Source organism: Epinephelus moara, chromosome 8 (assembly GCF_006386435.1).
Source record: "Epinephelus moara isolate mb chromosome 8, YSFRI_EMoa_1.0, whole genome shotgun sequence".
NCBI lineage: Eukaryota > Metazoa > Chordata > Actinopteri > Perciformes > Serranidae > Epinephelus > Epinephelus moara.
The window spans coordinates 31939344-31951020 of record NC_065513.1 but is presented as its reverse complement, the minus strand read 5'-3'; the positions used below and the strand labels follow the sequence as shown (position 1 = coordinate 31951020).

General features: G+C 38.6%; 1 protein-coding gene across 1 annotated transcript in view; it reads right to left on the bottom strand.

The window, feature by feature from the left end:
- Window positions 1–1802: 1802 nt before the first annotated feature.
- itga2.2 (integrin, alpha 2 (CD49B, alpha 2 subunit of VLA-2 receptor), tandem duplicate 2) overlaps window positions 1803–11677 on the bottom strand; it is a 30690-nt gene continuing 20815 nt past the window's right edge. Inside the window, exons 20-30 of the mRNA XM_050051677.1 lie at window positions 10064–10205; window positions 9836–9919; window positions 9646–9722; window positions 9465–9548; window positions 9241–9343; window positions 9039–9149; window positions 7356–7466; window positions 6545–6658; window positions 6316–6405; window positions 5967–6083; window positions 1803–4825 (exon numbers count right to left, since the gene is read on the bottom strand). Of these exons, the coding sequence (XP_049907634.1) occupies window positions 4736–4825; window positions 5967–6083; window positions 6316–6405; window positions 6545–6658; window positions 7356–7466; window positions 9039–9149; window positions 9241–9343; window positions 9465–9548; window positions 9646–9722; window positions 9836–9919; window positions 10064–10205 (1123 nt within the window). The 3' untranslated portion in view covers window positions 1803–4735. The remainder of the gene's footprint in view (window positions 4826–5966; window positions 6084–6315; window positions 6406–6544; window positions 6659–7355; window positions 7467–9038; window positions 9150–9240; window positions 9344–9464; window positions 9549–9645; window positions 9723–9835; window positions 9920–10063; window positions 10206–11677) is intronic.

Sequence of the window (11677 nt, the reverse complement as noted above, 5' to 3'; positions counted from 1 at the left end):
TTTTTGCACCATTTGTGCCTTTTCTGCATCATATCATGGTGTTAAAGTCTTACATTTTTGTCAAAACTAAGATTTTTTGGGGGGTGGGGGGTAAAAGCACATGTTCTACATATTGAGGGTGATGTGTCCCCTGCATCCCCCCCAAAATCGACACCTATGATCATCATCATAAAGTCTAATCCATGTTGCAATCATATCCCCCTCTTCCATATTATGCACTAAGACCACCCACTGTGTGCATGTTTGATTTGTAGTGATGCACTCATTTCTGAAGAGGTTCTTGCAGCGTTATTTATGGCACGCTCTTTTGCTCTTCTTTGTGATCCAGTGATTTGGTTCGTGCTGCGTAAAGACAGCTGTGCTCAAAGAGAACAAACAGAGGAGGAGGAGAAGGAAGATGTGTTTATCCTCAACTTACAAGACAGCTAACAGATCACATTACGTACTTCACACTGTAATCAGAAACAGTCAGTGGGAAGACTTAAAAACAAGGATGCAATCAATTTTTCAAATGGTTTTGAATGCCCAGAAAATGAAACTGTTAACTGTAGGCTTAGACTGTGTGAGCGTGTGTGTGTGTGTGTGTGTGTGTTTCAGGGGGGTGGGACGCAGATGAAATGTCCCCTTCAATATTTAGAACATATGCCTTTGTCCTCCCTCACCCCAAAAAACATCAGCAGAGGACTTTTATGTTGAGAGAATGAAGACATTTTCCACCTTAAAGATAGAAAAACTCCAATTTGGTGCAGTCAAATTCACCAGAATGCAGCAAATTAAGTGTTTGATGCTCAAAATTTCTTAGCAGAGGACCCTCAAAACCCCACTTCATATGTGCGTCCCCCAATATTGACACAATACCTACGCCGTTGCTGTTAAAACATTTTCTTTCCAGCTGCTGTATCGGCTATTTTGTAATCTTGTGTGGGAATATTTTGTCAATTTGCCCTCATTCTTAGTGATAACATGCAGTCCTCAATGTTCTTCCAAAGTACCTGTTGCTCAGACATTTCCTGCTTGTGGTGATTATTATATGAGTCAAAAAGACATCATGAATTTTCAAGAAATTTCACATTTCTGGAATCAGATTGAACATTTTGGATGGAGTGACGTAAATCAGTGAAATGATTCACAGTTCACAGCTACATTGGACCCACACTTGAAGAAATCTACTCTTTTATGAAGCTATTTTTAATCCTTATCAAGCAGAGTAACCCATTTGGGTGTGGAAATTGATATATTTTTACCCAATTATCCCTTGTAGTGATTACGAATCTGACTTAAGTCACACCAATTGAAATTAGTGAACATGACCATTTAAACTACTCTGATTTCAAACGAGCTAACCGGAAGCTGCATATAAACCTTAAAATAGTAGTTGTCGTGTCTCTCAGTGATTAAGAATGATCACAACATCAAACTGTTGCAAAAGCGGCACTTCGGACAATTAACTTCTCTCAACAAATCTGAAAAATGTTTACCTGATGTTGAGTTATGTTTGGCAAATCATTCAGCGTCTGCTGTGTGTGATTTGTGAGATCAGAGTCTTTGAAGAGTCGAAGCTTCCAAAACACTTGATATGCAAGTACATTTCTGCCCTGCTGCTGTATCAACTTTAAAGTGCTGGCTGTTTTCCTGAAGCCATTAATGGCATCAGCAGAGGGACAACCTGTGCTCCCTGTCCCTGGCTCTGAGCTGAATCTGGTTCAGACGGACCCATACTGCGAATGATTTGCACTGATTGGAACTGTCTGTAACTATAAGTAAGATCAATGTCACAGATTATAATACAGCACTGATCGGTTGCACACACCCCCGATGCCATGGGGGATGACTTTTATTTTGTTGTTTGTTTGATACAGAATTTTTTGCATTAAAAGAAGCCAAAAGTTTTGGCTGTAATGCTGTGTGGCTTTAGCTACTCCCATCTACTGTGACCTTGTATGACATAAGTTTTTATCATCAAATGAAATAAATGAAAATTTAAGGATCTGTCAAATGTATGAGAATCCTCATTTTAAAAAGAAAGACATTTCAAAAGTCTGAAAAGTAGTCATGATGAAACAATGAAGATCACTGTAACGCTAAACGTCTAACAAAGTGCAAAAGAAGGCCAACAGTTATTAAATAATTTGCTATGACATCATTTTTGATTTACAACATTGCAGCCATTTGCGAGCAATCATCCCGTTGTGGCATGGTTGAGTTGTTTGGCTGTAACTGCCAATCATCTGCAGGAAACCCCAAAGGGAACAAATCTACAAAGGTGTTTGAACACTTCCACTGTATCACATTTCAACAACTATTTCCACACAGCTCCCTGTACACATATAGACACAATCCAAAGGCTGTTTCACAACACCGTGGCGCATGAGTAATTGTGAAACAGAGCACTTATCATCTATCAAAATTCTATATATCCCCTCCAACAGGGAGAGCTCGAGCCCAGGCTCCACCCAAAAATATGCTATTTATTAGAGTCAAATAGCCTATTCCACCCAGTCAGATCCAGAGAGATGAATGCTAAAGACTCTGCAGGAGTTGGCTCGTTCAAAAGGGATAACGTTCAGAAATGCATTCCAGCACAGTCGAGGGACAGACTAACCTGACTGTGGGACTGTGGGAGAACACGACAGTCAAAAATGTGAGAAGGAATTAATCAAGTTTGAGGGAAAAGTTCAATTATACTGATGTTTGGAGGGAGGTGGTTCAAGTAAGGTTCCTTGCAGGGTCAAGTTTTTTTTAAAGGTGTTCTAGTGAGAGGAGAGGAGAGGAGAGGAGAGGAGAGGAGAGGAGAGGAGAGGAGAGTGGGGAAATACACAACAGTGCAAACAGGTCATCTATATCATGCTGCCATCTTGTGGCGAAACTGTGCCAGTACACATTTAGATCCTGCAGGATTAGCTTTGATCTGTGCTCTCAAAAACTCAGAAAGAAAGATACAGACTGGGTGTTTTTAGAAAGTAAGTGAGTCTATGACATTTTTTCTCTGTAGTGAATAATACTTGCACATGTTGCCCTGCAGATAAACTATTTTCTGGCTGAAACAATTAATCAAGTAATGAACAAGTTAACTCACAGGAAATGCATCTGCAACCATTTTGATAATTGATTTAATGGATTGAATGAATACCTAACCCCTCAAATAATGTATATCAATTACTCACCCAACGTTGTTTTCTCACATGCCTCCATGGTGAACGGAGAATCCAAAAACTGCATGTTTGATAAATTAAAGTCATAGTGATCCACGTTTAACAGCAAACCTTTATCAAAACATCCATTTACAAACTCTCACATAACTTGTGCAGTATAATCTAAGCATCATTTTACCAGTCGTACGACTTCGAAAACACATTTTCATTAAAATCTTACAATTTAAAACACTTCTGCATGAACGGTCACACACACACGAGTCGTGCACCTGCGTGATCATGCAAAAGTTTTCCAAATTGTAAGGATTAAGCGAAAACGCATGCTTGAGCACAAATGGATAAATGAGACTTGGATCATACTGCACAAGTTGTGAGAGAGCTTGTGAACGGATATTTTTTAAAAGTTTTGCTGTTGTTAAATAACTTCATCAAGAATTTTCAGTTTATGGATTCTTCATTCACTGTGGAGGCATGTTCTGAATTCAACATAACACAGAATGAGTAATTGATATACAAATGATCATTTGGGAAGTATTCTTCTAAGCAAAAGATGCCAAACATTTGCTGGTTCAAACTACTCTTCTTTGTCTTATATGACAGTAATGTGGGATTTGGACTGTATATTGCACACAACCAATTTGAAAACATCACCTTGGAACCAGGAAGTAGATTGTTTTGAACTATTTTCTGAAATCTAATAGGCAGATCCATTAATCGACTAATCCAGAAAATAATCGGCAAATTATGAAAACACAATATGCTGCAAAATTATAGCACCTGCAAACTATGCTACTAATGGAAACAGAAAACAAAATATCATCAATATCAACAACACAAGTAGCTACCCCATGGACCCATATAACCTCAAATCTTTTCAACATATAAAACACAATATCAAAGATCATTTTATCTTCAGTATATACAGTACAAACACAATGAAACAGAGGAGTGACAGATTTCACTCTTTCCAGAATAGCGATCGTTTCCTGTTGCATACAAACTGTTATCCATATTATTAATGCGACAGGAGCCCTGAGTGCCAGAGGCGACGGCGGATCTCAGTTTATGCTACAGTCTGACTGGCTACAGCGTGTGAGCTAAAAACGTCAATGTTTTGACAAATGAGCTATAAACAAAATTATTATTTTTTCCAACTGAAAATGTTATTTGTCCGTCACATTGCCCAGAATTGATCAAAACCAAAGGCAATGCAGAAATTAGATGCCTTAACAGTGTAAAACTCCTAATCGATGTCATAAAGGCCTACAAAATGTGATTTTATATGGTTCTGACATTTTGAGAGAAAAAATATTTTTTACATTTTTATCAAAATCAGTGCACAATAGCAACTAGTCAAGATACAGTCCACAAAGCTCTCAAAAAAATATTTTAAGAATACGCCTCTGTCAAATGGACAGAGGATCGAGTCCCAGTTTTCTACAAACTGAACAGCTTCCTTTTCATTAAAATGCCCAACGTCCAGTGATTGAGCTGAAGTCCATTTGCACTTCACAAGAACCAGTGACAAGTACCAGAACTGGAAACAATCCAGTGAAGAGAGAGTGCTGTGGGTTTTCTCCAGCTCACAACACCTCGTCCACATGTGCGTGGCTCTGCGTGTCTTCATCGCCCTCCCTCAGAAGCTGCTGGTACTTTCTTTTGAAAAACCCAAACTGTAAAGTAAACAGGTTCAGTTCAGACACAGTTTCAGTATCAGCTGCAAAAGTATTTTACAAGAGAGTCCAGTATATAGTCAATTTTCTGTAAGAATATACCCATAATGCACCTATTTTCCTTATATCCAAATGTACATATATATAGTAAATACACAGCATTCTGTTGCTTTGTTGATTGATTATAAGAAAATCAAGTTTCTTTTGAATCTATAAACATAAAGCTGCACATTTCTATTAAAACACAGATCAGGAAAAAGAACAGCATAGGAAATACGAAGGCCCTTTTTGTAGACGAAGTACTTCCTACCTTTGAACAACTGCCAAATAAATTTCAACCTCATTTCTTCTGATTCCTCCAAGTTCGTAGTTATATTAAAAGTAATACACCTTCTTTTCCCAACTTGCCTGAAGAAACACCCATGGATCAAATTTACAAAACTAATCACTTGAATATCTGAGGTCTATATGTGAGATCAACATCTCAAACTTGAGAAAGTAAGATTCACATTAAATGGTTCTTCTGATAAATTTGTGAGAATGTGGAATCCATTCTTGGACTATATAAAAGCTAGACTCTAAACCCTCACTTCACTGACATCTCCATGCGAAGAAAATCACATTAACTTTTTTTTTTTTTTTACATCTTGTCGTAGCTGATCATAATACAAAAGGCCCTGATTAGGCCTTTATCTTCTGTAACTGCCTGTTGCTTTAAAGGTTCTATATGTATGTAGGTATCTGTATATGTGTGTGCTTGTGCATATGCATACATTTTCTACATTCCTTTTCTTTTGTAATGCTGTATAGCAGTTTATATGTTAAAAGAAACACACACACAGATCAGGTTGATTCTCCAATTCAAACTGGTGGAGGTGAATTGCTCATTTTAAGAGATATAAGTGATTTAAGAGATAATCCGCTCCAAAATTGAACAGGTTCTTCCTTGACCCACGCTACACCCTTCCACCAAGTTTCATGAATTATCCAGCCAGTAGTTTTTCCATAATTCTGCTGAAAAACAGACAAACCTGACCGAAAACATAACCTTGGTGGAGGACATACTTAACTAATAGTCCTCTCTGTGTTAAAATTATTTACACCAAATCGTAGACAGACAGACAGACAGACCGACAGTTACCTTCCACAGCAGTCCAACAGCCAGAGCTAACAGCAGCAGTCCGCCGATGACGCTGCCAACTATCACTCCCACTGGAACTTCACCTTTCTCTCCAGGTTTACTGACTGTCAGCACCACCTGGGCAGCAGGAGGACAGGAGAGGTCAACACATGGTCTGTCTCACTCAGATATGGAACGATTAATAAACAACAAAGTTCACACGTCAGAGTTTGCCCACTAAATTTGAGAAATATGTTACATTTTTGCTGCAGTCTGGAGCTTAAAAATTTTCAAGGTTACAGATAAAATGTGACACTATCACAAATCTTTTCCTTCTCCGTTTATGTGAGGCACCAAATGAAAATCTTACTGGCAGCTGTTTGGGGGAGACAATGAGGAGGTCAGGGTTGAAAGTCTCAACATCAACACTGGAGGTCAGCTCGACGGTCTGATAGGTGGCCTGTCAGGACAAATTTATAGAAATGACTGCACTGAAAGCATCACAGTGGATTCATTAATGAGTAACATAAGAGAATTAAATGAATCAAAGCAGACAAAACAACCAGTATTATTATGATTAAATTATTGAATATATTTACCGACAGAAATGTGCCACTCCAGATTCTTGTTTTAACTTTCACATAGTAGTCGTTTAAAAGTTCAGTGTCCTTGAGGATGCATTTTATAGACTCGCATTTTGCACTGTTGCAGTCCTGTTGGTTAAAAAAAGAACAGCGTTAACAAAAGGAAGTCAGTGCACAAGCCTAAATTTTAATGCAACCACAATTTTGAATTTCTTGGTTATTAAAAAACAACAACAACAACAACAACAGTGGGTATAGATATTAGTTACAACTATACATGATGATTTAGAGGTACTAATTTAAGTACATTATAAATACAATATTTATTAAGATAAAGAATTGTTTAAGGATAATTAAAACATAATGTATGCAGTTATAAATAACATACTTATGACACATATTTATGTGGGAATATGGATTTTTTAATATTTTATTCTTTATTATTTTAAGAATTACTTATGTATTATTATTTATGCATTTTTATATTATTATTTTATTTAGTTATTGTGTTTTTTCCCCTCATGTGTATGCACATATATTTGATTTATTAATACTCGGTGACAGTTTTTGTCAGAAAGTTCAATAAAATATGAATGAAAAAAATATGTATGAGAATATGATGAATTGACTTGTGTGCAAAATGTTTTGCTATTATATCACATTTACAAATATTTACATTAGATACGTCATGTGCACAGTGTGCAGATTTTGATTTGTGCATCGTTAGCTTCTCTATGATTCAGGTGAAAATACGACATGAGAAAATGTCTTCTAAAAAACTGACACATATAAAGAAGAAAAATGTACAAAGAAATAAGCGACTGACCAGTGTTTCTGTGCCTCTGAGACTCTCCTCTGAGAAAGACGCTTCATGGCTCTTCACTCCGATCTTCAGAGGATCAACCAGGCCGCTGGAGTCACAGCTGACAGCACCTCCCTACAGGTGGAGAAGCCTCAGGTCATTTATTCTACAGATATCATATCACACTGCAAATCAGTTAAAACTAAAATCATGTTTCCACAGCCTGACTCAGGAAATACTAACTAATGTAGGGGCTATGCTACGCTTGGTTAAAGCTACAGTAAGTGACTTTATATTTACTGAAACTGTCATTATGTCCTGACAGCAGTAGATGAAACAGATGATTTGTGAAAAAAATCTGTCTGGCTCCTCCTCGTGCACCTGATGACATCTGCAAGAATCCACTGTGCCTGAACAAAACAAGAATCAAAGCCAGGTGGAGTCTCTAACGCCGTGTCAATCACTGCTGGTGCACACACCGTACTGCCAACAACAGAGGGCACGGCAAAGACAAATAAACAGACCGATGACGAAAACCAAGCTTACGAGAAAGTGTAAAACCAAGCCTAAAATAAAACAAGAGTAAACATGGTAGTGGCTTTTCAGAGTTGGAGAGAGCTACGGGAAAGGGAGGACTCAAAACCATCACCGGCTCGGGCTCAGTGTAACTCTTTTTAACTTGCCTTTCATTGTCCTTTGCCCTTTTCTGTTTATTTGTCTTTGCAGTGTACACTGTTGTTGGCAAAGCATGGATGAGCGGTTTTGTCATTTCTCAAGGATGTTTTCACACGGCTCTTTTTAGCCCTTTAAACGGACTCAAATCAGTGACCCAGCATTTTTTTGCACATATAGAACTCAGACCCCTCTGACTCCACAGTGTGGTTCACTGTTCATCTGCCATGTGAAAAACAAAGTGCTCCAGGTTCACTTTGCACTTATGAAAACAGACGAAATCACGTTAGCCTGCAACGCTTGCAAGGACATAGGATGAGGAGTAGTTTGGTCCATGGATCATGCTGCTCATCTTCAGATGTGGAATGTAGAATACATCAAATGGCAACAGTCTACAGCACACAGAGGTGCTTAAGGTTTTCCTTTTGGGTTCATCTGAAAGCAACTGCACTGCAGTGCCACGTCAAAGTAAGAACAAAACTAAGTCAATATATATTATATATAGGCTGTGGTGTGAACAGAAAGCTGACCAGACAGAGAACTGGGTCATCTTTTAAATGAACTGACAATGTGAACACACACACAAAAAAAAAGAGTTCCTTTCCTGTTGGTCCACTTTTTGGTGCACTTTAAGAGGACCGAGTTTGGTTTGTTTCAAAAGTACGAGCAGTGATTGACACAGTGTTAGAGACTCCTCCTGACTCTGATTGGTTTTGTTCAGTGGTGGTGGATTCTTGCAAATGCCATTGGCAGCACTAGGAGGAGCCAGAGGGACATTATTTTTTTCACAGATACAGTGACAGTTTCAGCAAATATGACAAAAAGTTATTATAAAATTGACCTGCTGTAGCTTTAAACTCTGCAATAAGTTTACCATCAACTCACTGTTTATATTTACAGAACTGTTTGAATGTCTGTAATGTTTTAATTACAGATTGTATACATTGCAGATTGGGTGTAAACTGAAATATTTTTGAAGTAAAACCGCTTTTAAACTCTTTGAAACTTGCCAGTATTTGGTAACTGAGTACTTACGGTTTGTGTGTCCACACCGGTCACATAGAGGAGCGGATTTCCACCTTTAGTGGCCACTGGCAGAGCAATGGTCAGATACAGGAGGTTGACTGGGAAGTTACTTGTGGAAACCTTTAAATACAATTTGTTTTAATACATTTTAAATAAATATAATTAGAAATTAGATGGTGATATTTTAAGAGACAGATTTCATTTATTGCACCTCTACTGTGAAGTTAAACTCTGGGCCGATATCATCGAGACTTTTCACTGTTGTTACCACGGGAACATCAGCATCCGCCACGTAGAAATTAATATTGGTCTCCCTAGGACAAAGACGCCATGAAAATTAACACCTCGAAGCATTTACCATTGTCAACCATCAACCTTACAGTGCGACTAAAACAAGGAATAATAATGTCACGGTAACAGAAAGTAAAAAATCACCTCGATATACCAACTCCTGCATTATATCGGATAGGAATGGATATGTCCACCTTGTTGTCGGCAGGTCTGTCCTCTTTACCGTCACTGTGAAAAATTGAAAAAGGACAAGACATTATTACATGTCAACCATTTTAAATAAGAGTCACAGTTTTTCATTGAATGTGTAATTATCTCAGTGTACCTCTTGGCCTCAAATTTCACCTCCGCTCGGTTATCCAACTGGTCAAAATTGTATTCAAAATTCATCCTGAATTTCATCTGTAATTTAACAACATGATGTTTTACATTTTTAGTCGAACAAAGAACTTAATATAGGAAAACATTTTAAAAATAGTTAGCACAGGTAAAGATCTTTCTGCTCTTGCACTCACCTCTTCGTCTTTTCTCAATGCTGGGTATCCCACTTGGCAGGTGACAGTTTGTGTTTGTGTTGAGGTGCATTTGACTCCATCCGTCTGCGAAAGTACAGATAAGAATAGTTCATAACTGCGGCTTTAGATGTGGCTTTAATACACTGACAATACTTTACCATACAGTTGACAATCTTTTAATGTTTTTCAAATAACTATTCGGCAGCCTTTGAAGCCTTTGTCACTCACAGGAGGAAAGACGGAGGAGTAGTAGAGGGTGCCGGAGAACGTGGCCAAGACCTGAGTGTTGTATGCATTCTCCTTTTTGTTCTTCACAACCACTTCAAATGACAGCTCTCGGTTGTTTGCGCTGACCAGGTAGGGCTCTGAGCTGCAACACAACACATTACTGTATATGCATTCACGTGATTTCATTTCTGCATGTCACAGATTAAAGTAGCATGTTCACGGTCTGTGCATTGTCTAACTGACCAGAGGGAGAGGAATAAGAAGGAATGGTTAAAGTGATTGACTAAAACATGATGTATTCATATTGTTTAAACGTGTGTTGGTCTTTTTTTTCCCTTAACATCTATAAATACGGGGGAAACACAGCAGCAACTAAAACAGAAGTTACCTAAACTGGTAAGACCATACTGATGACGTGAGGTCAACATTCTGTCTCGCTCTCTGTATCAGACTGGACTCGATGCCACACCAAACAGAAATTAAATCCAATCGGGGACAATCAGGGATCCGCACTGTAGTTGACAACGTGAGTAGCCAATCAGCGACTGCGTTGTAGTTGATGATATGAACTGCAGGCTGCAGCTTGCAGAACAGCAATGCTGGCTCCTGAAGCAACAAGTGCTAACTCAACAATTAAACGAGAACAAGAGAACGCACTTGCAAAGTTTCTCGGAGGAAAAAAAAAATTTCTTCCCATTCTTTCGACTGGATTTGAAAGCTCAATTTATCAGCTTGCTTCAGTGGTGAAGAAGATGCCCCCGGGTTTTTTATGGAGCTGAATGGCTGAAGGAGCTGTCATAGCGAGTACTCCCGCCCACTGAAAGTGTTTGAGGCAGCATGGGGTCCAGGCTGACACAGAGAGCGAAACAGTATTGACCTCACGTCATCAGGATGGTCTTACCAGGCCAGAAGTTACCTGAACCATACTGTAGCTACCTCCACCTTAAAATGCATAATACAGTATTTATATAGCAATGAATCTCAAAGCCTTCCTTTAGCTCGAGAGACACAAAAAGCAGCACATAGAAAAGTCTCCAAACATGACGATGAATAGCAGCTGTGGAACTGCACCATCCTTTCATCTGAGTTAATTCACTGGGCACGTAACACCCAAACTTTGCATGTTTTTACCAAGCTCACAAGTCTGACCCGAACGTTTAATGGGCTATGAAGCTGCTGTGCGAACTGGAAAACTCTAATTTGTGCAGCAATTGGCAATTAAATCAGACTCATAAAACAGAGAAAATAGAAAATGGTGCAATGGTTGTCAGGAGTAACCAGGGCATAACATTAAATAGACACATATTGCCAAATTTGCTCCTCACACAATTCTTTCCTCTCTGTTGTATAGATGTGTACACTGTTGGACACTGCCTTTATGTGACATCATAGCTATGTCACAGACAAGTATAGGGCCTTAAGGATGGTACTGTGTTATCAGGTGGTATATAGCAAAGAGCTGATTGAGAAAATAGGTTTTCAGGACCTTTAGATATTCACTTATCCTCATTCCACAAATGACTCACAGCAAAGGAAAACATCACCTTGCCCAAGCTTGTTCTGTCACACGCTATTATTTCTACTCTCAACTTCAACTCTAAATGAACAGCAACA